General features: G+C 38.9%; 1 protein-coding gene across 8 annotated transcripts in view; it reads left to right on the plus strand.

Moving 5' to 3' along the window:
* Positions 1 to 4,873: 4,873 nt before the first annotated feature.
* Trdmt1 (tRNA aspartic acid methyltransferase 1) overlaps positions 4,874 to 26,956 on the plus strand; it is a 49,792-nt gene continuing 27,709 nt past the window's right edge. For 5 of the 8 annotated variants that reach the window (XR_005880734.1, XR_005880735.1, XM_040755463.1 and 2 more), the window contains exons 1-3: positions 4,874 to 5,009; positions 16,736 to 16,845; positions 26,591 to 26,667. Coding sequence is in view for 6 of the 8 variants with exons in the window: in XM_040755463.1 (XP_040611397.1) it covers positions 4,946 to 5,009; positions 16,736 to 16,845; positions 26,591 to 26,667 (251 nt within the window). In the remaining 2 variants the exon portion in view is untranslated. The remainder of the gene's footprint in view (positions 5,010 to 16,735; positions 16,846 to 26,590; positions 26,668 to 26,956) is intronic. The other 3 variants (XM_040755464.1, XM_040755465.1, XM_040755467.1) reach the window with 1 other exon arrangement.

Raw genomic sequence — 26,956 nt, forward strand, 5'->3', positions numbered from 1 at the left:
CCTGGGATAGGTCCTGGTCTCACTTCCAGGGTCCCCACAACAGATCAAGCCACATAACTGTTACCCACATTCAGAGAGTCTAGTTCAGTCCCATGCAGGTTCCTCAGCTGTCAGTCCATAGTCCATGGACTCCCAATAGCTCTGGTCAGATGGCTCTGTGGTTTTTCCCGTCATTATCTTGACTTCCCTTATGCACGTGATCATTTCTCCCTCTCTTTGAACTCCAGGAGCTCAGCCCAGTGTTTGGCTGTGGGTCACGGCAAAAATTGTTCATCAGGGAAATGCAAATCTAAATGACTCTGAGATACCATCTTATATCTATCAAAATAGCTAAGATCAAAAACACAGATGACAGCTTATGCTGGAGAGGATGTGAAGTAAGGGGAACACTCCTACATTGATGGTGGGAGTGCAAACTTATACAGAGCAATCATGCCACAAGGACATTTGCTCAACTATGTTCACACAAGCATTATTTTTTGGGGGAGGGGGTTCAAGACAGGGTTTCTCTGTAGCTTTAGAGGCTGTCCTGGAGCTTGCTCTGTAGACCAGGCTGGCCTGGAACCCACAGAGATCCGCCTGTCTCTGCCTCCTGAGTAATGGGATTAAAGGCATGTGCCACTCCTACCCGGTGCCAAAATTAAGTTAAGCATTTGGCAGACATTGGTGAGTTTTGATAGATATTAGTGACAGGCAGGAGAGAAAGAAGGATTCCAAGACATTCAAAGAACCCCCTCAATGATTGAGAGTGTGCTATTATTATTTTAATATACTCCTTGAGATTATATGTCCTTAACTATTTGTGATACATATGTAACTTTATTTTCTTGGTGTTCATATATATTGATTTAATAATTTTCCATTGTAAGAGAAAATTCACTAAAAATTCCAAGTTTTGGAATTTGTTTTTAATTTTAAACTTTATCCTTTATCTACTACTCTTACATTCTTATTCAGAGGCTCCCCATTTTGCTGCCACTAACCATGCCTCTCTATTACCCCTCAAAGAACACAAATCTGTACCACCAATGCATGCACCTTGTATTAGTGCATTTGCATTACAGTACACGAGTAAATGTCAGAGGACAACCTGCAGGGGTCTGTTCTTTTCGTCTGCCATGTGGAGCCTGGGCTTGGTGGCAAAAAGCTTTACCCCTTGAACCATCTCTGTAGCCCTAGTTTCCATTCTTGAAGTAACTATCACATGTGATTAACTTTAGAGGATAAATGAAACAACATGGTTCATGTGAGGTGAAAATTGGGCCAGAGGAAATGGAAAGTGTTTAGTTTTAAAAACAAGGAGATCAACATTTTAGCAGGTAAGGGAGCCCCTGTAATTGAAATGAACTGGACTTTATATCCTAAGAGTCTAGTAAGAAGGTTCCACGAGATTTCTGGGCAAGACAAAGAAGCTAGCAAACAATATAAGCAGAGAAGAGAAGGGATGTTTGGGGAGTGCCAAGCAGTTATAATACCAGAGACCAAGAAAAAAGAGGAAGTTAAGGCCACATTGTGGAGATACTCAAAAGTCATTGTCATCAATATGTCACCAGCTAGTGTGAGGTCTGGTCCTCTGTCCCTCAGAGAGCTATTATTTTCATTAACTCTGCCATATGCATATGTACTGCCTTTCCCTACCAAGTAAGATCCTTTGTCACATTGACTTAGATTTACAGCTTTACTTAATATATTGGTTGTTGAGTATAAATAAATTTCTGGGACTATATAGTTTCTTTTACATTTTATGTATAGATATCTATTATTGATGATATTAATATTGCATGATCAACCTTATAAAAACTTTGTTAATTATATGTTAGAGTGTATATTGTTTCTATAAATTGAATTGGTTAAATACTCTTACTTCCTTAGGACATTTCAAAAGATTTCTGTCTAGACATTTCAGTTTGAATACGGGCTAAATCAGAGCCTACTTTTTCAGATACTAATTCAACCATGGTGTACTGGAACTGCAGAGCCCTTAGTAACCATCTCTTCCCCCTTCCTCTCCATCGATCAGGTTATCTCAAAGTCACACAGCCATTTACTGGCGATGCCAAGGCTAAATCCTAGTTTGGTGTTACCTTTCTACCACCCAAAACCCTTTCTTATCTAAGTAAGTGACAAATGTAGAACACATAAAGGACAATGTATATTAGTTATTTAAAAACTTCATCTTATAGACCACAGTAAAATGTATCAAGCAGTTCTAAAATTCAGACACACTTGTGTACTTCTAGCAACAACATGACATGAGTCAACATGCTAAGTTTCTAATGGATCAGATATATTTATTACAAACCATATTCTCAAATTCCTCCCATCAAGACTTAAAGTTAACCTGTGACAGCATTGAGAAGAAATATAGGACACTTTTTACAGTAAAAGTATTTCCTTTTTTCCAAATGGCCACTTAGTCTCAGTGTAAAGTGGAACCTCCACAGATCAACCTGGGACTATATATTGAGGAGCATAGCCCAATACTTGGAGGCCTAGAAACAGCGGTGGCTATGTGATGTTAATAGCACATGTGGGTCATTTAGAATAATTAATTAATTGTTAGAATAGTAGTGTTTGGGCTTTACCTTAGGTCCCTGAGCTATTTCTTCTCAGGTTCTTGGTCACCCTAGCAGTGTCAGGTATGGGTTCCATCTTGTGGAGTCGGCCTTCAGTCCTATCATCAGACATTGGCTGGTTACTCTCACAAAATTTGTGCCACCATTGCACTAACGTAACTTGCAGGAAGGTTTGATGCTGGGCTGGCGTTTATATTTCTAGTGTGTGGAGCACCTTCCTAACCCAGAACTAATTTCAAGCTAATAATCACTTGCCACTGAAAATGTAGTTTCCTCCAAGGGTGTTTCACTGGGGAAACAAACTACTCTTAAAGGTAGGCTGCATGCCCAGCAGTTAATGGCCAACAGAAAATGAACCCAATGGCATCTTTGAAGTTTCCTTGCCTCATAATGTGGTGTCAGGGTTCTTCCTTCTTTTTTTTAAATTATCTTAATATTTTTACTTTATTTATATATTTTTCTTCTCTCTTTTTTATCTACTAAAGTCCTTTGCATAATATATTATTGTTTCCAGTTTAGTGGGGTTTTGTTGTTGTTGTTTTTTCAGTTAAAATTGTTTTTATTTATTTAAATTAGAAACAAGCTTACTTCACATCAATCCCACTCTCCTCCCCTCTTCCCCCGCAGCCCCCAACTCTCCAACCCTCCTACCCAATCCCCACCCTGCTCCCCAGGGAGGGTGAGGCCCTCAGTAGGGAATCTCTAAAGTCTGTCATATCATCCAGAGAAGGGCCTAGGCCCTCCCCCATGTGTCCAGGCTAAGAGAGCATCCCTCCATGTGGAATGGGCTCCCAAAGTCCATTTGAATGCCAGGGATAAATACCGATCTACTTCTCAAGGCCCCATAGATTGCCAAGGCCTCCTCACTGACACCCAAATTTAGGAGGTCAGAATAAGTCCTATTCTGGTCTCTCAGCCATCAGCCTGGGGGTCCATGGCCCCTTGTTCAGGTCAGTTGTTTCTGTGGGTTTCAGCAGCCTGGTCTTGACCCCTTTACTCATCACTCCTCCCTCTCTGCAACTAGGTTCCAGGAGTTCAGTTCAGTGTTTAGCTGTGGGTGTCTGCTTTTGTTACCATCAGCCACTAAATGAAGGCTCTAGGATGGCATATAAGGTAGTCCTCAATCTCATTATTGGGAAAGGGCTTTTAAGGTAGCCTCTCCACTATTGCTTAGATTGCCAGTTGGTGTCATCCTTGTAGATCTCTGGAAATCTCACTAGTGTCAGATCTCTCCTCAAACCTATAATGACTCCCTCTATTATGGTATCTCTCATCCTGCTCTCCTCTATTCTTCCCCTGACTCAACCTTCCTGCTCCCCCATGTCCTCCTCTCCTCTCCTCTTTTCTCTGTCTCTCCCTGCATCTCCTGAGAGGATTGGGAGCATGGGGGTGGGAGGACAATTTAGTGTTTGTTTGAGAGTGCAAATAAGTAGATCTGTTTCTTGTGCCTTCTCTTGGGCTTCTATTTTTCTTTGTTCAATATCAGTGTGTTAGCTTTTGTGTTATTTCATTATTATCCTATAGTAGCCTAATTGCTTTTTGACAGGAAGGGGAGGATGGATCTGAATGAGAGGAGAGGTAGGGAGGAGACAGAAGTAGAGAGAGGGTAAACTGTAATCCGGATATATTATGTGAGAGAAAAAAAATCCTATTTTCAATAAAAGAAAGAAAAAACAGCATATGTTGGGGTATTTCCCAAGATAAAATAGAATTAATCCTATTATCATTTAGAGCAAGGATCCTTTCTATTATTAATTCACCTCCAGGGCTCTGCTGTAAGTACTTAATTCTGGAGCCTTCTTTAGGGAAGAGCCTAAGATTTAACTCCAAAGTGAGAATCACACCCCTAGAGAAAGTAGCCAGGATTTAACTCCTTACTCTAACACAAACACACCAGGAAGCATGCGATATGTGCTCTAGTCCTTATAGAAATGTTTGATCAGTTCAGACTTCAAAAGAACAAAAGGAGCCCCCTGGGGGCGGGGGTAAAAAAGAAAACCTCAAAACCAAAAAAGGGCTCTAATCAGCAATTCACTTCAAAGCTCTCTACTGAGGGGTTTCTTTCTCACTCAAGGTTACAAAATACAACAAACAAGCAAGATAAAGCACAAATCAGGCTACGGAGAGGCTGCCTCTCACTTGGTAGGCCTTAGAGAACTTATTAATAGTTGAATGTCCTTTGTCCTCTTCCTCACTCTTGCCAGCCCTAAGGCTCCAAGCTGCTTGCTCTCTTCAGCTTGAGCAACAGGAGGTTGGGGAACTGAAAAGCCGCGGAACTAGAAGCGAAGTGGGCGGAGCGGACAGGGGGGGTAAGAGAAGCGGAGGACCGGTAGGCCTCGTTTCCAGGCCGCGGTCGCGGTCGCGAAGGGATGGAACCCCTACGTGTCCTGGAGCTCTACAGTGGCATTGGTGGCATGCACCACGCGCTGAGAGGTGAGAGCCGACAGAAAACTTTTCAGATTCCCTCCGGGCTGCAGGTTCCGGCTCACGCACCGCCGAGGGGCGGAGCGATGGGGCGGGACCTGGTAGTAGCCGACCTCGGTTGCCCTGGAAACCACCTCAGCGCCGCCCTGGTCCGCCCCTCAAGGCTGCGACTCCCCTACTCTGGCCCCAAGTTTTGTAGCCTAAGCCGCCTGGGAGCCCCAGAGTACTGTTTGTGAGGCAGGATTCTTGGGCCTGTGAAGTCAAATGAACCTAATTTGGTTCAAAGTTAAAGGACAAGGCGAGCCCTTTGTCCAGTGCCAAGACCCAAATTCTAGGCTGGCCGTCGCTGACCCCGGGGGAAGTCACGAAAACGGGACGGGGTGGGTTGGAGCAAGGCGATGATAACTACAATTCAAGATAGAAATTTTCAAGTACTAGGGTGTAGGGGAAACAAAAGGGGGAGGGACCATGGTTAAGTCTGTGGAAAGAAACGTGCCTTCTACAGGCCTACCCAGAAGCCAGAGAACTGGGATCAAATTTTGCAATAGTGCAACTTTGGCCTTACAGTTTCGAACCTGTTACTTGGTTTTAGATGTGTGAAATAGAACTTCCAGAAAGGGACCTCAAGAATCAAAGATGAAGTGCCTGACACATTGTAGCTATTTAGAAATTAGGTTGCTGTCAGCTTAATTTTGAGAGTAGTTTCTTTGTCATCTATCCTCTTCTTCCTGATATTGACTCACTAACAGTTATTTTGTGAACTCCATTGCCATATACTGTATGCTAGACACCTATATGTAGTGATAAACGTGGTGTGTGTGTGTGTGTTCTCAAGTTGCTAAGACAAGGACAAGACAGAAACTTCTCTGCTTCCCTTTTTAGTACCATGAGTAATGATAGGCTAAGAAGCATACAGTTTCTAGTAGTTTGTGCTTTTACATGCTTTTCAACAAATATTGATTTTTCAATCTATCCTAGGTTAGAAATATTACATGTTTTACTACTTTTTCTGATCTTTACATTCATTCATCATTAAAATTAAGCAAGCTAGAAAAACTTGTACTATCTGCCTTATTAATTTTGCACAGTCATAGAATGTTAGCATTTCCCCCCATACCTTGAAACTTCTTTAATTAACACAATTTAAAAGCCACTTAATACTTTACTATAAGCTATATAATACATTTTGAACTTGTAGATTTCTCCTAAGTTTTTTTCCCCAAACACAATGTGCTGCAAATAAATTCCTTAGTGTAAATCATGATTCTTTTTTTTTCTTAAAAATGTGCTTATGGATTTTGGATTAATTCATCCAACAATGAAGGTTAGAATCACAGTCGTTTCTTATCTGGACTATGAGCTCTGTTTTCTGGCTACCCAGCTGCCCTCCTGTCTAGGCTCAGTGGACTTGGTGGGCTTTCTGTGTTCCTTCACTCTTCCAAGTCCCTTCTTAGTTCTAGCCTTTACTTTTGCTGCTGTTGCCACTTGGGGTGTGGCATACACAGACTTTTCTGTGATAGCTTTTTTTTCCCCACCCATCTTATGTTAGTTAATATATGGCCTATTAAGAGATGCCTGCCCTGTTATCCAAAGCAACTTTTATACTCTCCCTATAACTTTGGTTTGAGGTTTGCTTGTAAAAGAGGTCTTGATCACATTAATGCAAATATTTTTCTAGTGTTTATCTGTTTGAGGAACTTTGGTTTTAAATTGATCTGTAATGAAATACACTCTGGTGTTTTCTAGTATTTTCTAGCTTATAAAGATTCGTAACAGTGACAGAAGGCTTTGGCTTTCATTATGTCAGGACCTGTTAGGACTCTAGTACGCTAGCATACTGGTAGACCCAGTATCTCAACTTAGGTCTGTTTATCAGATCTTTTAGCCATTCTGTGTTGCCATCATTGATTCCACTTACTAATGTATTTGAAGAAGAGCAGTAGTAAGAATGTTAAGCCGGGCGTTGGCGGCGCACGCCTTTAATCCCAGCACTCAGGAGGCAGAGGCAGGCGGAGCTCTATGAGTTCGATGCCAGCTTGGTCTACAGAGCCAGTTCTAGGACAGCCTCCAAAACAATACAGAGAAACCCTGTCTCAAAAAACAAAAAAAATGCTAAATTCCCATTTGTCTACTTCTAGACAATGCTTGCAATGAGACATTTTATTGTTGTAAATATGTATCTATACACAATACATACACACACCAAAATGTATCACTTTGTGTTTGAATGAACAGTTCAGCAGGAGCAATTGTGTTTATAAAGTCCTATAAGCATTACCAATATTAGTTTTCAAAACATTTTCAGTATCCCAGACACAAGCATTGCATCCACTTAAAAATATCTCTACACTCCCATCCCCTTTCCTCAAGCTACTGAAGTCTCCATTCTACTTTGGCCTATGAATTATCTATTCTAGATATTTCATAAGTAGAAACATCCAACTATCTCTTGATGTCTTGCTTATTTTAACACTTCATGTAATGTTCACAAAGCTCATCCATGTTGTAGTATGTGCTAATACCTCATTCTTTCTTATGGATGAATGATATATTGTTGTACATATAACAGTCTTGTTTATTTATTCTTTATTAGTAGATATTTAAATTTTTAGCCTATTTGCTATTATGAATAATGTCTCTCTGAATGCTGGTATATGAGTATCTGTTTGGATTCTTGCTTTGTATTCTCTTGGGTATATACTTAAGAATGGGCAAACTCCAAATGTGTTCTGCTTCAGTATCTTCTTCCACAAAATGAGAGCACGGAAATACCGCTATATCAGTAGGGAGTTGTAAGAGTATAAATTCATTTTTAAGAGGTATTTATTTATAGTCTTGGAGTTGGCTCAGGGGTCAAGAACACTTGTTCACCAAGCCAGAGGACCTGAGTTTAAACCCAGGCACCCATAGGCACCCATGGAAAAAGCTGGGCATGGTTACATGTACCTGAAGGCACAGCATTTTAAGGGGAAGACAGGTGGATCCCAAGAGCTCACTGGTCAGCTGAAAAGGACATCTGCTTCACTGAGGGCTGTGTCTCAAAGCAGTGGAAAGCAGTGAAGGAAGACACTGAATGCCCTGCTGTGGTCTCTGTGTGCTTGGACACATGCGGACAGACAGACAGACAGACAGACAGACTCACACACACACACACACACACACACACGAGCACACACATGCACACATGGACAAGGCATTTACATAGAACTTAAAATGTAGGAAGTACTCAATACATACGGAGCAACTTGTTAATCAGTCATAAAGTTACAGAAAGTTATTATGTATTGCTTAAAAATATCTATGGAAGAAATTGATAAATATTTGAAGTTGCCTGACTGTTGAAGGATATTTGATCACACTGTGAATGAACCCCAAGATTGTGTTATTTATTGGAATAACCTGTTTGTAGTTGTGGTGTGGCTCAGCCCTAGCACACACCTTTAATCCAAGAGTTTTCTGCTTGAATATTGTAAACAGGATTAAATAAAGTCAACCATAGGTCAACAGGCAGAACAAGCAACCAGTTAACAGGAAATAAGCATAAAATTATTAATTAAAAGCCCGTAGAGAGTAAGAGGGAGTCAAGAGGATAGATAGAGAGATGAATAGAAAGTAGAAGGGAGGTACTGTGAGTCTGGGGATATTTGATTGGGGGAGGGATGGATAGACAGACAAGACAGATTTCTAGGACAAATGCCGAGGAGGAAGGTCAGCTGGGTCTGAGCTAGCAGGCTTTCACTCCAGCATCTGGCTCCCAAGTCTTTATTGGTAAAATCAAGCAATTGAGATTTTGTTAAAAACAACACCTGGCCTTCCAATATCATGTCTTTCTTTGAGAGATAAAATCATGCCTTTAATTTGAAGTCAGATGAGTAATGATTGACTCCATAATGCTTGTGTGAAAATTTGGAAGTTATATAGTGTTTCTTAGTGTAGATGCCTTGTGAAAGTTAAGAAAAAGATGTAGGACGTATAAAGGTACTAGTAAACGTTTTCTCCCCCCCCCCACGTTAACTGGTTTCACTCTGGTGTTTCCTTACTGATAGAATAAGATCACAATTATGCTAACTTTATACATTTTGTACTATAGAGTTTGAAATTCCCACTTAATATTGATGAAAGGCATATGCTTCCAAAAAGAATTAACTGTTAAACAAACAGGACTCAGAATGATGAATTGAAACAGGATTTTCAGAGGTTAGTTTGGGAGATTTTTATGAGTGATGCCATAATTGTTTATATATTATATATGTTTTACACACACACACACCATGTGTGTGTCTGTGTGTGGGTGCTGGAGGAGGCCATTAGAGGTTGTTAGATTTCCTGGTGCTGGACTTACAGGGGATTGTGAGCCACACAACTTAGGTGCTATGAACTGAACAGAGGTTTTCTGGAAGAGTAGTAATTGCTCTAACCACTGAGCATCTCTCTAGCTCCTATAGTTTTATTTTATGGCAGTTTTAATAGTTAACTGGAGATGGAATACTATTTTGTGCTCTCCTATTTTTTACATTTGACTTTTACCTGAATATGTCAAACATTGTGAAAGTATTGATTATTGACAAAACATTGTAATATTTAACACAGAACATTGTAAATATTTTATACTGGTGGGACATTTACCAAATTGTTCTGTTCTCTCAACGCAAATTAACAAAAGACTCATTCAGAATCTTCGTTGTTGAAGTCTGTAATCGACTGGATCCCATTCATTTACATGACTTGTTCACTATTTACATAGTTTATTTCTTTTGAATTCTGCATGTAAACATTAATTGTTTTCCTGTCTGTAAAGGACTGTAAAGAACGTTAACTTTTTTTCTTTTCATTGAGCCAGTGGGATCAAGTCATGCATTGCTTTACCTTGCTTATGTGTGTGTTCACAGCCTAAAAGATGTGTTTCGAGGAGGAGCTTTTGTTGCTTATCTTTGGTATTTTCTTCTTATTTCTCAGGCTCATAACAAAAAGGCCATTGAATTCTTTTATTCACATATCAGAAAAGTTGTCTGTTTGCTTTGTACTGATTATAAAAGTAGTACATTTTCTGGGTCATGGTGGAGGATGCCTGTTATCCTAACTTTCGAATATGAGCCGGGGGAGCAAGAGTTTAAGGCTAGTCTGGGCTACATGGTGAGAGTATGTATGTCTATAAAGCCAATTTACACTTAATAAAGCAAACCAAGAAGCAGTTCATTCTTACTGTCTCTAAAAAATTGAATAGTACAAAGAGGAAAAGATGCTGTCTCCTTCAAATTTCATCACCTTCAAATTTCATCACGAAGATAGCCTCTGATAACATTTGCTGTTTTCCCTGTTGTGATATGCACAAACCACACACATAGACTTCAACGATTGGGCCATGACTCAGCAGGATATTCTGTAAAGCTTTGGCAGTGAACAGGATGGTTTTTACTTTGTATCAATAGATGTGGATTGTCTTTAAATGTATCTGTTCTCATACATGCATGCAGTTCACAAGTATATCTTCTCACACTTGTCCACATTTTTCTTTAGTACAAATTTCCAGGTAACTAGGTCTAATAACTAGAAAAATATGTAGACTGTAGGACTGAAAATATTACATGTTCCTTAAAAAACATCAGAGATATCATTTACTCACTGTATTTAGTGTCCACATATAGAAATAGGTTATGAGTTGGTCTGTGGTGAAGTTCCTGCTTCCATCTTGAAGAACCCTTCCTTCTTAACTCAGTTTAGGGCACCTGGGAAATGTTGATTAAAAGATTGTGTTTTTGTTGCAGATGTGTAGCTAGTTGATGAATCGGGTTGTTGTGCGGATAGGGTCCTGCCCTGGGAGCTGACATTTACAATGTATTTCCTCATAGGAGCAAAGATGTGTCAGTGAGCATTCACTGGAGTGGCTAGTAGGGGTGTTTTCTGCAAATGAGACTCACCCCAAACTAGTTGGCATAAAAGTCTTACATACAGACTCATTTAAAGGCTGCCTTTAAATTTGGGGTAGAACTTGAAGTAGTGACCCAGACCATGTCACCAGGAATTATTTCTTTATACATCTCAGTTTTACTCCATATGGATTAGCCACATGCACAGCCATCCTGGGTTTTTATGCTGGAGCTGGGGATTCAAATTCAAGCCCTCATGGTTTCAGAGCAAGCCCTCTTACCCAGTGTACCATCTCATGAGCTCCCAGTCTTCAACTGTGTAGTTAACAATATAGTTGTTAGCAAGGCAAATAGACAACAACAGTAAAGGAATTTTCCTCTTGCATTAGTTTTCTGCTTCTAACTGTGAATTTGACACCGAGGTCTTGGTCAAAGAATCACAGGTCATGGAAGATGATCTGAAGATCCACCCTCTTTTCGTAAATACTCATTGAATATTGGGGACAGACAGTTTTATTAGAAGTTTTTTGTTTGGACTATCTTCCTGCAAATTAGACAAAACAAGTAATACATATTTTTGGGGAAGGGCTACCCCGCCCCTTCCTGTTCTCTCTTGTCAGCCAATGGGTTGATAACAAGGCCAGGAAAATTTTGCTTTTCTCAGTGCTGTTCTGAGGTCATACTTTAGTCAGTTTTTACTTAATGTTTATAGTGGTGGTTAAAATACTTTAGTCAGTTTTTACTTAATGTTTATAGTAGTGGTTAAAGCCATCTAGTTACTGTTGCAAAAACTTTCTGCCTATGTAACTCTAAAATCTCATAAAAAATACTACTGAAATTTGTCTCTGAATAGTTACAGCTTAAATTTTCTCACTGGTCTAATTTCCTAGCTTTAATAATGATAAAAATTATACCACCACCATTACTATTTTGTCTGTAACTTTTTCAGATAAATGCTAAGTGGTGGGTGGGATTTTTAATAAATACCGAGTATCTCCTGTTGCTAGAGATTTTATTGACTCTGTTTCATTTATTTTTAATAGGAGTCCATTATGGGAACTGTTTTAAATATCCATTTCATTAACGAGGTAATTGAAGTTCAGAGGATTAGTACATTTATTTCCCAACACTGTGTAGCTTGTGAGAATTTCAACATGAATTTCCCTTCCACTGTTTGCCCACTGTGCAGTGCTGACTGCTTGCCAGGGTGTCTCTTGATGAGCCTGGTGTTTATAAACTCAGTATGGATGTCATCAGCCAAATGCAGCTGTTTACTTTTAAATTAAGATGACATTAGAGAGAAATTTAGGTCCTTAATTGCGCTGGTTTCGGGCTGAATGCTTACTACCCACCCATATGTGTATCATATCAGACCATGCAAATGTGGAATGTCCCTGTTGTCATCCATCATAGAGTCCCATTGGATGGAGGAGCTGTTTCAGATCAACTCTTAATTTCAGCTACCGATATTTAGATACAAAATTTTTAGGGGTAGTGTCTGCCCTGGGAAGTCAAGACTCCATAACCCTAAAGATAAGGATAGTGTCGGTGCTGTGTCACACTCTGTGGGCCTGACAAAACGGACTTTTGAGTGACCGTTCTCTGTTGATTTTCTGAGGACAGCTCCAGGGCAGCATGAGTATCAGACAGGAACAAGGTGGGTCTGGAAGGGGGGCTGTGGTGGCTGCTTCTTCACAGGAACACTTCATTCATTGAACTTTCCGAAACACTTCCGGGAAAAGAATTTTCGTGTCTCAATTTCCTTTCTCAAGTTCCCCTCAGAATTCATCCCTGCATTTTTGAACTGTGTTGTATTTTCTAATGTGACATCTTTACTTTTTATGCCTCTAAGCTTCCTCATGTGTTCCTTTTTATACGGTGACTTGTCATCTCTCTCTCCCATGACACTTCTTCATATCCTCTTTGTCTTTCTAAATTCTATTGAAAAATAATATTTAAGTTCTAAGATGCAGCGTTAAGGGTGTAATCAGATCTTACCCACATATCTCAGCATAGTCCTATGTGGTGTGACCTTCTGTACCAGTGGGGTGTTGGCAGCAGTACTCTAAGGAGGGCTTTGACCCAGAGAAACATGGTTGTCAGTTAGCTAAACTTGCAAGGCTTTCAGAGGAAATTAAGTGTATGTGTGTGTGGGGGGGGGTGTCTTGGGAGTGGGGAGGGTCTTAGTTTTCATTTTATGTGTCCAAATAATTACTTAACAGTGTCTAGAGTATAGATATATAAACAACTTCTAAGAAAAGCCAGGGAATATATTTGCTAATAGCAATAAAATCATTTGGAGGTAATTGTATGTATGTATGTATGTATGTATGTATGTATTTATGTATTTTGGGAGGCATGTGCTGCATGTCCATTTATGTGGGGTGTCTATTCTCACCCCTGTGTGGCTCCTGGGATCAAGTGAATATTGTCAGGCTCAGGTGGCAGAGGTACCTTTGCTATTGTCTCAGTGGCACCAGTTGACAAGTATTTTAAATTAGAAGTCTTTACAGGTCCACTTATACCCAGTGTTGTTATTCCCAATTAAGCTGTCACTCTGAATGAAAGAATAGACCTTGGATATACTCATCTGATCTACCAGTTCACAACTAGAGGTCAGTGTTAACATATCTACCTGATTAAATGTCTCAGGTGTGAGTTTGAGGTCATTCAAACATTTACCCAACATTTATCAGGGCCATATCAGAAAGTAGATGATAAAGAAAGACAAAAGTTCTTAAGCATCTATTTCAGCATGAACTGCTTAATTCTACATTTTAATTTAAAAACTTTTGATATTTCTCCCAGTAGTAACTATTCATGAGCAGTTTATCTATTAGGCATGGAATGATTTGCACCTTTTACTACCAGCTAAGTTCTTCCCTGCAGCTTCTCCAGAAGCCTCAATCAGAAAAAGAAGGAAACTATTGCCACTTAAAGGTAAACTTCAGTCTTCAGAAATGGAAACATAAATGTCCTTGTCATTTCCATATAGATCATACCTTACAACATTTACAACAGTGTACATTGTGTTTCTCTGACAAGAATGTCTCACCTTTTTAAAAAACTGCTTTCCTTTAGTAAATATGAAATCCAGAATATTAACTGAAATGTCATGGATGAAACCCATGCACAGCATTGGATTAAAGGCCAGAAAGCACATCCCCCGCTCCCTCTACTTCCAGAACCCTGCTTGGGTTCCTTTCCCAGTTCTAACTCCTTTGAGAATTACTTGGGGATCTCAAATGAGGGAGCTCACATGGCACAATTCTAGAGTATTCTTTCTACCTCTACATTTTCAACTTTGCATTTTCAAAACTTGTCTCTGCTGTTCAAAGGTTTTTGGAGCCTGTGGATTTAGAACATTTTATTAGAGAATATTAAGATGGCTTTCTTTGAAGTCCAGTTTAAGATGTTGCCAGAAACTGATCAGCTTGCTTTTTATATTGTTATACAGAGTTTAATTTTCCTAAGAAGCATAACTAAACATGCTTTAAATACCTAAACAATTTTTTTAAAAAATCAAGTTGAAGTTAGTATTAGTAATGATTTAGTACAGAATGAGCATCCCAATCTAAACAGAAAACTGTGAAATGTTCCAAAATCAAAGACTTTTTAACAGTCAACTTGAAGCTATAAGTGAAAAATTCCACTGGATCACATATAATTAGTTAGAGTAAAAAAAATGCCCAGAAACCAATTTTATATAAAATTATGGCCATCGAGTTGGTTCACCAGTGGCTCAATGAGTAGAGGCTTGCGCACATGTAATAAACCCTCAAGCTATCTTGCTATGTATATACAGATATTTCAAAATCTGAAACATGCCTGGATTTCAGACACTCTTCCTGTGTGTGTGTGTGTGTGTGTGTGTTTTCCTAAAAGAAACAACTTTTCTGATAGTGCAGTAGGTTCTAATTTATAACTATGTAAAGTGTGTGCCCAATCTCTGAGAGCAGTGCATTTACCATTGACTTTAAAACTGAGAATCACTTTTCAGTTCATCAGGTTTTGGATCTCCATGTGAAACACTCATTTGGAAGTTGCTTTTTGTCTGGTTTTATGTCCTCTGGGCATATAACACAAGAACACAAAATTACTTATTGACTATGATATGGATTCAGCACATGATTAGATTTTCAGTCAACCTGAAAAAAGATGAAAGTCATGCTAACTACCTCCAGGCCATCCCGCCTGCTTTGGTGGAGAACAGCTGCACCATGGAGATTGTCATCTATCTCATGTAACAAAGTTGAATTCTGAGTTCTCATAGTGGTCAGTGGCTAGAACTAGTAAGTGTTGTGATTTTTAAAATTAATCTTTGTATACCTTTTGGCTTAGAAACCTTTTTGCTTTAGGGATTGAAGTCTTTTGTGCTTTTAAGCAAGGATATAATTTGTAACCTCAACTATAGCCTAAATCAAGAAACTAGCAATTAAATTTAAAGTCAGTCAGAGGCAGCCACCTGTGGTTTTAAGAAGTCTAGTGCCAGTGTGTAAGACACAGAGGACTGTCATTTTCCACAGAAAGGAAGTACCTGTGGGATAGCTGAGTGATTTGGGCCTACTAGAAGCAATATTTACTTGGAGATGCTATGCCCCTGTTTTCTCTTTTCTAGGTTTCAGTGGCTTTCCAAACATAGGGGTCTATCTTTGTCTTTTGTTCTATGATCTGCACAAGGGCTTGCTTTGTGAGTTACTGCTCCTTGGACACTGATTTTCCTTCTCTTTAAATGTCTGGACCAAGTAAAGGGGATTGTTAGTTAACAAATGGCTACTAAAGAGAGCTGTTGGACCTACTGTGTTAACCAATGTTTAAAATTCCCCATGTTTTCTACTGATTTTGAACAATGTCTATGCATAATTGATTTTATACATGGTTTGAGGTAACAGGATGGTAGCCATGAGGTATAGCAACAGCCATACTTACAAAGTTCAAACTTTTAATTACAACCAAAGTACTTTCAGATTCTTTGAATCTGAAGCTGTATTGAGAATGTGTTTCCTTGGTAGCAAGATGTACCATAATATGAGTGTTTTATCTCCTCCTCTTCTTTCTAATGAATTTTTAAAAATTAAAAACAATCTTATTTTACATAAACTCCCAGTTTCCCCTCCAGTCCATCCTTCCATTTCCTTCACCATCCCCCCTTCCAACCCACCCCCCCATCCACTTCTCAGGTAGGGTGTGGCCTCCTCCCATGGGGGATCATCAAAGTCTGTCACATCATTTGGGGCAGGACCTAGGCCCTCCTCCATGTGTCTAGGCTGATATACTTTCTCAGTCTATCTCTTATGCTCTGTCAAATTTTTAGGCTCTGATGCTTTTACATTTGGACACCAATGAATTGACCTCATTTAAAAATTAAACTCTAAGCAGGCTGCTTCTGTTGTGTATGTTATATCTCAGTGAAGCTGTTATTACAAAATAAACTTACATTAAAAGCATTTTCAGTGGTATTGTGATTAAGCTTTTTCTTAATAAGAAAAGGTGGGAACATATGGCCATTTATTTATATAAAATTCTGAATAATAGGGCTTCTAGAGTGTATTATGTGTTCCTGTTTTTTTATTTAACTTGGAATAATGTGTTTGGCATAAACATGTGGCTTAATAAGAAAGGAAGGCTGTCATCTAAGAAAATTGAAGTCTTAGTCTTAGCACACAGCACGCTGCAGAGTTCACCTGGAAGTAGTGCTGGAAACCCTACTTCCTGCCTGCTCCTATGCCTGGTACTTTACTGTGGTCTGAGATCAAGCTGGGTAGCTAAGGAAGAAAGTCAGTGCAGTGCTGGATCCTGCTATTTCAGCTGTTCTTTATGGTGACCTGATATTGAAGACCTCTGAAGATATTCCATTTGTTATTACAGAAAGTCATATCCCTGCACATGTGGTGGCTGCTATTGATGTGAACACTGTTGCCAATGAAGTATACAAGCATAATTTTCCTCATACACACTTACTGGCAAAGACAATTGAAGTGAGTATATATTATCATTTTAATACATATAATAGCAGTGAAAATGCATGTTTCTAACAATTCCTAAATACTGGTTTCTTGTGGCTTACTTGGAAAATAAATCACAAAAATGAAAGTTTAAGAGAAGAGGAATGAATGTTTTAAATTCTATTAAAAGAGAGTAAATTATTTAAAAAAACTCACTTAAAGAGTGAGGTCAAGGTTTTGATCTCTGAAAGAAAAGATTGACAGGAACACACTTAACTTACAGATGCTTGATCCTGTAGTGACAGTAAACTTCAATGGTTCACATTCGGTTACTAGTTATGTAATACTTGCAGCACATGGTAACAGTATGGAAGGGGTTCTGGACTGTTACGTTTTGAATGCTCATCAACAAACTTGTCAGGGTTAATTTAGTTCACCTAACATGGGCTCTGATTTAAAAAGATTATGAGTAGTAGATGGCCAACACAAAATGAACTCAATGGTATTTTTGGAGATTTTGTCTTATAATGTTTTGACTGAACTACCTGAACTACTCTTTTTTTCTTTTTTCTTTTTTTTTTTTAGTTTGAGTTTGAGTTTTTTAAGTTTGAGCTTTGCTTATCTATATGGTTCCCAACTTCCATTTTTAGGTGTTTTGTATATGTGGTTTTTTTTTTAAAAAAACTTTTATTATTGGCCTGTTTTCTAAAGAGAAAGAATGCATGTAATTGGATGTTTAGGAAGGTGGGGAGGATCTGGGAGGACATGAGGGAGGGGGAATCATGCCCAGAATGAACTGATAAAAGAATTATTTTCAATAAAAATAAATAAGTAAAATATATTAACATAAACACCCCATTCTTTCCGTGTGTGTGTGTGTGTGTGTGTGTGTGTGTGTGTGTTATAGAGGTCTCATTTAAGGCTGAACACGGCACAGTCTCTTATTCTCTGCACTTTGACCAGTTATCGGTCTCTGTTAACCTCCATCTACTCCTCCATCTTCTCTGATGGGGCTTCAGAAATGCACTAATAATAATATATCATCAGGAATCCGTTTAGTACTGTGTCATTTTAGCAGAGTAATAGTAGTAGCTTCTCACCTAACACCCAAGACCTGTCTAGCTACAGATTTTTGACCCTGATTACAGTACAAGATATGGTAATACCTAATAATAGTGCAATTCATAAGCATCATGGCCAACTGGACTCAATATACTCTTCTCATCATGAAGGTAGCAGTATAAACACATTCAGAATAAAAATATCCAAAATATATAATTCTGAATTGATTCCACAAACGGATTTAGGTGTGTTCGGTTCCATAATTTCTGTGAGATAGCAAATGGTACCACTGGTTATTTTATTTATTTTTTTATTTTTAAATTAAAATTTAAATTAGCAACAAGGTTGCTTCACATGTCAATCCCAGGCCCCTCTTCCCTTTCCCTCCCCTCCTCCCACGCCCTCCTACCAACCCTCCCAATAGCCACTCATTTTCCAGGGAGGGTAAGGCCCTACATGGGGTGTCCATAGTCTGTCATTTCACTCAGGGCAAGGCCTAGACCCTCCCCCAAGAGTCCAGGATGAGAGTGCATCTCTCATTGTGGGATGGGCACCCAAAGTCCATTTGTATGCAAGGGATAAATAGTGATCTACTACCCAAGGCCTCCTCACTGACGCCCACATTCAGGGGGTCTTGATCAATCCCATGCTGGATTCCCAGCCATCAGTCTGGGATTCGAGAGGTAACCCTTGTTAGGTCAGCTGTTTCTGGGGGCTAAACCAGCCCAGTCTTAACCCCTTTGCTCATCAGTCCTCCCTCTCTGTCACTGGGTTCCTTGAGTTCAACTCAGTGTTTAGCTGTAGGAGTCTGCCTCTGCTTCCATCAGCCATGGAATAAAGGTTTTGTTTCCCAGACTCTCTGGCAGTAAGATTGTAGGCTGGCACTCCCCTGATTCATGTCTAAAATCCATAAATGAGTGAATACATACCATGTTTGTGTTTTTGTGACTGGGTTACCTCACTCAGGATGGTTTCTTCTAGTGCTATCCATTTGCCAGCAAATTTCAGGATTTCATTGTTTTTTTTTTTTTCTGCTGAATAGTACTCCATTGTGTAAATGTGCCACATTTTCTCTATCCACTCAGTTGAGGGGCATCTAGGTTACTTCCAAGTTCCGGCTATTACAAATAATGTTGCTATGAACATAGTGGAACAGATGCCCTTGTTGTATGAATGTGCATCCTTTGGGTATATGCTTAAGAGTGGAATTGCTGGGTCTTGTGGTAGGCTGATTCCTATTTTCCTGAGGAATCTCCATACTGATAACCAAAGTGGCTGTATGAATTGGCACTCCCATCAGCAGTGTAGGAGTGTTCCCCTTTCTCCACATCCTCTCCAGCATAAACTGTCATTGGTGTTTTTGATTTTAGCCATTCTGGCAGGAGTGAGATGGTATCTCAGAGTTGTTTTGATTTGCATTTCCTGGATAGCTAGGGATGTTGAGCACTTTCTCAAGTGCCTCTCAGCCATCTTAGTCTCCTCTATTGAGAATTCTCTATGTAGTTCTGTAGCCCACTTTTTAATTGGATCCTTTGGTGTTCTAGAGACTTGCTACTTGAGTTCTTTGTAAATTTTGGAGATCAGCCCTCTGTCAGATGTGGGGTTAGTGAATATCTTTTCCCATTCTGTGGGCTGCCTTTTTGTCTTTCTGACTGTGTCCTTTGCCTTACAGAAGCTTCTCAGTTTCAGGAGGTCCCATGTATTAATTGTTGACCTCAGTGTCTGTGCTACTGGTGTTATGTTCAGGAAGCAGTCTCCTGTACCAATTTGTTCAAGGGTACCACCCACTTTCCCTTCTAAGAGGTTCAGTGTGGCTGGATTTATGATGAGGTCTTTGATCCATTTGGACTTAAGTTTTGTCCAAATGGCGATAGACATGGATCTATCTGCATTCTTCTACAAGTGAGCATCCAGTTATGCCAGCACCATTTTTGAAGATGCTTTCTTTTTTCCATTGTATATTTTTAGCTTCTTTGTCGAAGATCAGATGCTCATACCTGTGTGGGTTAATATCAGGGTGTTCAATTCGATTCCATTGGTCTACTTGTCTATTTTTGTGCCAATACCAAACTGTTTTCAGGACTAGAGCTCTGTAATATAGCTTGAAGTCAGGGATGGTGATGCCTCTGTATGTTGTGTTGTTAAACGGGGCTGTTTTGGCTATCCTGAGTCTTTTGTTTTTCCATATAATGTTGAGAATTGTTCTTTCAAGTCTGTGAAGAATTTTGCTGGTATTTTAATAGGGATTGCATTGAATCTGTAGATTGCTTTTGGCAGGATTGCCATTTTTACTACATTGATCCTACCTATCCAAGAGCATGGGAGATCTTTCAATTTTCTGGTGTCTTCTTTAATTTCCTTCTTTAAAGACTCAAAGTTCTTGTGATACAGGTCTTTCACTAGTTTAGTTAGTGTTACCCCAAGGTATTTTATGTTGTTTGTGGCAATTGTAAAGGGTGATGTTTCTGTGATTTCTTTCTCAGCCCTTTTATCATCTGTATAAAGTAGGGCTACTGATTTTCTTGAGTTGATCTTGTATCCTGCCACTCTGCTGAAGGTGTTAATCAGCTGTAGGAGTTCCCTGGTAGAGTTTTTTGGATCACTTATGTAAACTATCATATCATTTGCAAATAGTGAAAGTTTGACCTTCTTCTCTTTTCTGCATCTAGTGAGATGATCATGTTATTTTTGTTTCTCAGCTTGTTTATATGGTGGATTACCTTGATGGATTTTCGTATGTTGATCCATCCCTGCATCCCTGGGATGAAACCTACTTGATCGTGGTGAATGATTGTTTTGATGTGTTCTTGGATTCGATTTGCCAGTATTTTATTGAGTATTTTTGCATCGATGTTCATGATGGATATTGGTCTGAAGTTCTCTTTCTTAGTTGTGTCTTTGTGTGGCTTGGGTATCAAGGTTATTGATGCCTCGTAGAAAGAGTTTGGCAAAGACTCTTCTGCTTCTATTGCATGGAATATTTTGAGAAGAATTGGTGTAAGCTGTTCTTTGAATTTCTGGTAGAATTCTGCACTGAGCCCATCTGGCCCTGGGCTTTGTTTGGTTGGGAGACTTTTGATGACTTCTTCTATTTCCATAGGGGTTATAGGTCTATTTAAATTGCTTATCTGTTCTTGATTTAATTTTGGCAAGTGATAGCTATCCAGAAAATTGTCCATTTCCATTAAATTTTCGAATTTTGTGGATTACAGGTTTTCAAAGTATGATCTGATGATTCTCTGAATTTCCTCAGAGTCCGTTGTTATGTCCCCCTTTTCATTTCTGATTTTGTTAATTTGTATGTTCACGCTCTGCTGTTTGTTAAGTTTGGAAAAAGGTTTGTCTATCTTGTTGATTTTCTCAAAGAACCAACTCTTCATTACATTGATTTTTTTGTATTGTTTTCCTAGTCTCTGCTTTATTGATTTCAGCCCTCAATTTGATTATTTCCTGGTGTCTACTCCTCCTGGGGCAATTTGCTTCTTTGTATTCTAGAGCTTTCAGCTGTGCTGTTAATTCTCTAGTATAACTATTCTCCAGTTTTTTCATGTGGGCACTTAGTGCTATGAACTTCTCCCGTAGCAGTGCTTTCAAAGTGTCCCATAGGTTTGGGTATGTTGTGTCTTCATTCTCATTGAATTCTAGGAAGTCTTTAATTTCTTTTTTATTTCTTCTTTGACCCAGGAGTGGTGCAATTGTGCATTATTCAATTTCCATGAGTTTGTAGGGTTTCTGCAATTGGTGTTGTTGTTGAATTCTAATTTTAACACATGGTGGTCTGATAAGATGCATGGAGCTATTCCAATTGTTTTGTACCTGTTGAGGTTTGATATGTTGCCAAATATGTGGTCGATTTTTGAGAATGTTCCAGGTGGCGCTGAGAAGCAGGTGTATTCTTTTTTATTTGGATGGAATGTTCTATAGATGTCTATTAATCCCAATTGGGTCATAACTTCTATTAGAATCTTTGCTTCTTTGTTAAGTTTCTGTCTGGTATTCCTGTCTAGTGGTGAAAGTGGGGTGTTAAAGTCTCCCACTATAAGTGTGTGGGGCTTTATATGTGATTTGAGTTTTAGTAATGTTTCTTTTATGAACGTGGATGCCTTTGTATTTGGGGCATAGGTGTTCAGAATTGAAACTTCATCTTGGTGGATTTCTCCTGTGATGAGTATATAATGACCTCCTTCATCTCTTTTGATTGATTTTATTTTACAGTCTAATTTGTTAGATATTAGGATTGCTACCCCAGCTTGTTTCTTGGGTCCATTTGATTGGAAAATCTTTTCCCAACCTTTAACTCTGAGGTAATGTCTGTCTTTGAGGCTGAGGTGTGTTTCTTGTATGCAGCAAAAGGATGGGTTCTGTCTTAGAATCCATTCTGCTAGCCTGTATCTTTTTATGGGCAAGTTAAGACCATTAATATTGAGGGATATTAATGACCATTGATTGCTCATTCTCCTCTGATTTGGAATGGTTGTTGTTGGTGGGATTATGTGTGGAATTCCACCCTCCTTTTTTTTTCTTTTCACTGTTGGTAAGGTGGGATTATCTAATGCCTATGTTTTTCTGGTTGTGGTTAACTTCCTTGGGTTGGAGTTTTCCTTCCAGAACTTTCTGTAGGGCTAGGTTAGTGGATATGTATTACTTGAGTCTTGTTTTGTCATGGAATATCTTGTTTTCTTCATCTAAAGTGATTGAAAGCTTTGCTGTGTATAGTAGTCTGGGCTGGCATCCATGTTCTCTTAGTGTTGGTAGCATATCTATCCAGGACCTTCTGGTTTTCAGAGTTTCCATGGAGAAGTCAGGTGTGATTCTGATAGGTTTGCCTTTATATGTTACTTGACCTTTTTCCTTAGCTGCTCTTAATATTCTTTCTTTATTCTGTATATTTGGGGTCTTGATTATTATGTGTCGAGGGGACTTTGTTTTTGTGGTCCACTCTATTTGGTGTTCCGTAGGCTTCTTGTACCTTAATTGGCATATATTTCTTTAGGTTGGGAAAGTTTTCTTCTATGATTTTGTTGAATATATTTTCTGCCCCTTTGAGGTGGTTTTCTTCACTTTCTTCTATACCTATTATTCTTAGGTTTGGTCTTTTCATGGTGTCCCATATTTCCTGGATGTTCTGTGTTAGGGATTTTTTGGACTTAAGATTTTCTTTGTTCAATGAATCAATTTCTCCTAGAGTATCTTCAACACCTGAGATTCTCTCTTCCATCTCTTGTTTTCTGTTGGTTATGCTTGCATCTGTAGTACCTGACCATTTGCCCAGCTTTTCTCTTCCCAGCCTTTTTTCAGATTGTGTTTTTTTTAATTGTCTCTATTTCAGTTTTCAACCCTTATACTGTTTGAATTGTTTCTTGCAGTTTTTGCTTTGTCTTTTTGTCCATTTGATTTATTTTTTTAATTTTTTGGTTTGTTTTTTCTTCCATTTGTTGCATTTTTAGTTTGTTTTGTCTTCCAGTTCTCGAATATTTGGTTTGCTTTTTCTTCCATTTCTTGCAGTTTTCCTTTGCTTTTTCTTTAATTTCTTGAATTTTTTTTGGTTTGTTTTTTCTTCCATTTCTTTGAGGGATTTTTCTATACCCTCTTTTAGGGCCTCTATCATTTTCATGAGGTTGTTTATAAGGTCATTCTCTTCTGCTTCATTTGCATTGCAATGTTGGAGTCTTGCTGGTGTGGAGTCTCTAGAATCTGGTGGTGTCATATTTGTTTTTCTGTTGCTGAGTGTGTTTTTGTATTGTCTCTTTCCCATCTCTTCTTCTAGTGGGTGCAGAAAGAGCCCCTTACTGGTCTGGTGGTTAGGAGAATGGAGTTCCCTTTTGGTGGGTGCAAGCAAGTCCAATACTCTGGTAGTTCTCCTCTTCCTGGTCCCTAGTCCTGGTCCCCTTGGTTCAAGAGAAGGCCAGGAATCTGGGGTGTGTGTTTCCCACCAGGAAAGGAGGCTCTGTAGCAGTCCCCAGGCAGTCCCCAGGCACTGCAAGACAGGCCCGGTTACAGGTCCCAGTTTGCCTGGTCCTGTTGGTAGAAGAGAAGGCCAGGTATCTGGAGTGTGTGGCTCCCCCCGGGAGGGGAGGCTCTGTAACAGTCCCCAGGCACTGGAAGGCAGGCCCGGATACAGGGCCTCGTTTTCCTTGTCCACTGGTTATTTTATTAAAAACTTCATTATAAAATCAATATTTAATATAAAATATAATAAATAAATATTTTAAATTAGATGTAACCAAATATAACTCAAATCACAAATTATCCGTATAGTACCCACTGAATGTTTTACTTTCAATAATTTAATATCCTGTCTGCTGTACTCTAAGAGAAATCATAAGAAACTATGTATATTTGGATCTGTTGAGATGCCCAGATATGTACAAATAGAAGTTTGAGGCATTCAAGCTTTAATTATATTTCCTTGTTAGCTTTAATAAATAATGGTAAACTATAATTATATAAAATTATTGGAAACAAGAAAAGGGTTGGGGAAAGCACTTCTAGCTCACTTGAAGGAGAATCAGTATATCAATGCATATGTTTGTAAGGGAATAAGACTATCTTTTTATTTTATAGTACAATCAAGAAATAACGTGTATGTGTGTGTGTGTGTGTGTGTGTGTATGATACATGACTTTTATGTATTCACATATTTATGCTACGAAATTGTTAAGTTGAGCAAATTGGCATATTCTTCTGTCTACATTCTTTCTTTGTGTGAGACTTCTGAGCAGGTACAAACTACATCACCATGCTGTACAATACATCACCCAAACTCACTCTGGTGGTTTACCTGAAGCTTGGTACTCCTCGACCACTATTTTTCAACCAGTTTACTTTTTGCCTGTATGAGTTTGACTTTTCACTTAACATGTGAGGTCATAAAAGTATTCCCCAGAATCTAACTTAAGAGAAAACACTGACTTACCTTGTGTCCCCGAGGATCCGCACGAAGGTGGAGGCTGTCACCTTGCTTAAGGTGTGAGGACACAGTGAGTGGGAGGCCAAGAAGTGGAAACGTGCGTGGTACTGAGAGATTGAGTAGGAAAATTCTCTAGGTCTCCTCCTCTCTCTAGCAGGTGATTTCTGATAAGCATATTTTCAAATGAAGAAATGAATTCATTTATAGTAAATGAACATTCTGGGACTAGGAAAATAATTAGTGTGCAAGAGCATGGTTATCCAGGCACAAGACCTTGACAGCAACTCCCTTCAGAGACTGGGAGACTATAGTCTTGACTGTGCACTGGGTCTGTCTTGAGGAAGGCAGCTTTCTCCAGAAAGCCTGCCAAAAGGTCATTATTGTCATCCATGGTCAGACTGAGATATTACACATAGGTTCATAACCAGCGGCAGAAAGCTGTAGATAAAGTCAAAGTACTCAGCTAATTTAGATAGCTAGTGAGAAGTCGCTGTGGCTAGTGTGTGAATGTCATGAGCAGATACTTCATTGAGCTTTTTCTTTGTTGTATACAACAATGCCTGCCATGTAAATGGTACTCACAAATAATAATGAGTTGATTCATAAAAATTGCTTAATGAACGAACATATTGTACTTACAAAGTGAACAGAGAAATACCAGGAAAATGCTGATAAAAGATGAAAGGGATTCAATGCTGACATTAGATAAATGATGAATTGGTAATTCGTGCATAAAACACCTTCACAGGGCAGGGCAGGATAAGAAATAGTCAGCTATAAGTTATCATTGTTTATCAACACTGTGCTACAAGATAGGAAAACTATTAACTTGTGAGTACAGACTCCATAGTTACAAATAAAACAAGAGCAAGTTGATCAAAAACACAGAAGGATGCTCTCAGTGCGCCCAAGATGGGCTTTCCTTAGAAGTGCACCAGTGTCAAAAGTAAGGATTCTATTGATATGGTTTAATGAGATCCTTGTTGAAAAGAAGAAAACTATGTCTGAAAGCCTTCATAAAATGTGGTGTCTTTTTCTGAACATTTTAATATTTTGTAGCAAAATTAGAAAAATAAGCACTTCTCAAGATTCATATGCTATTTCTTGGCCTTGTGCATGTCACTAACTTCTGATTCAGTAGAGACAGCTGACACATTCCCAAGCTAACTCACTCTTCACAGAATTCAGAGCATAAAATTTCCTGCTTTATCAAAACACTTAAGTGGGTTAGAGATTTGTTATAATAATTAGGGAGGTTGTGATACAGGACTATTCTTTTTACATTTCTGGCCAAGAGTGCTTAATGAGAATTGGCAAATCCCTAACATGTGTTTCTCATTGTTTGTCTTCTATGTGTACACACATATGTGTTTTTATATGCATGTGTAATTGGAACCAATTAGGTATCATTTTAATTAATCTTGTCCTCTTACAGTTACTCTGCTAAATTGGCAGTACTAAACTGACTATCCTGGTTGTTCATTATATCACACTTGAGAAACAGAGAAGTAAATTGATAAAGAGATGCTTAAAGAGTCCCCAGACCTTTGTCAAATATGGTCAATTACAAAGTAAAGTTTTACTTGGACCCAAAACAGTAGTGTTACACCCGAGACCTAGGGGAACAAGCATGGAGAAAGTCACTGTTTTTCCTAACAAGATTGCTTTGGGAAGTTGGTGTAACTGAAGCTGCACTGTGAAACCCTGTCTTAGGTAAACCTATGATTGCTGATGTCCTTAGTTCTAATTGTTTAATATTTTTCTCTTCATTCTATGTCTTTTTTCTTCCAAATGTTCATTCCTTAGGGTATCTCACTGGAAGAGTTTGATAAGCTATCTTTCAATATGATTTTAATGAGCCCCCCATGTCAACCATTTACAAGGTATGTATAATAAATATTTTCTATTGTGGAAAAGTATGTGCGGGTTGAGGGTATAACTCAGTGGCAAATACTTGCCTAGCATACATGAGGCCCTGCGTTCAAATCACAACACACACACATACACAGTTCACCACAAATAAGAAAAGAAAGGGGAGAGAAAGAGGAAAGAAAGGAGAAGACAAGAATGAAGAACTTTGAAGACCATAAGCTGCACTTTCATAGCTTTAGAATACTTTGTAAATGTACCCTTTCATTCACTCATATTTATAAATGAGCATCAAGCATAGGA

Source organism: Mesocricetus auratus, unplaced genomic scaffold, assembly GCF_017639785.1.
Source record: "Mesocricetus auratus isolate SY011 unplaced genomic scaffold, BCM_Maur_2.0 Super-Scaffold_100013, whole genome shotgun sequence".
NCBI classification, from domain to species: domain Eukaryota; kingdom Metazoa; phylum Chordata; class Mammalia; order Rodentia; family Cricetidae; genus Mesocricetus; species Mesocricetus auratus.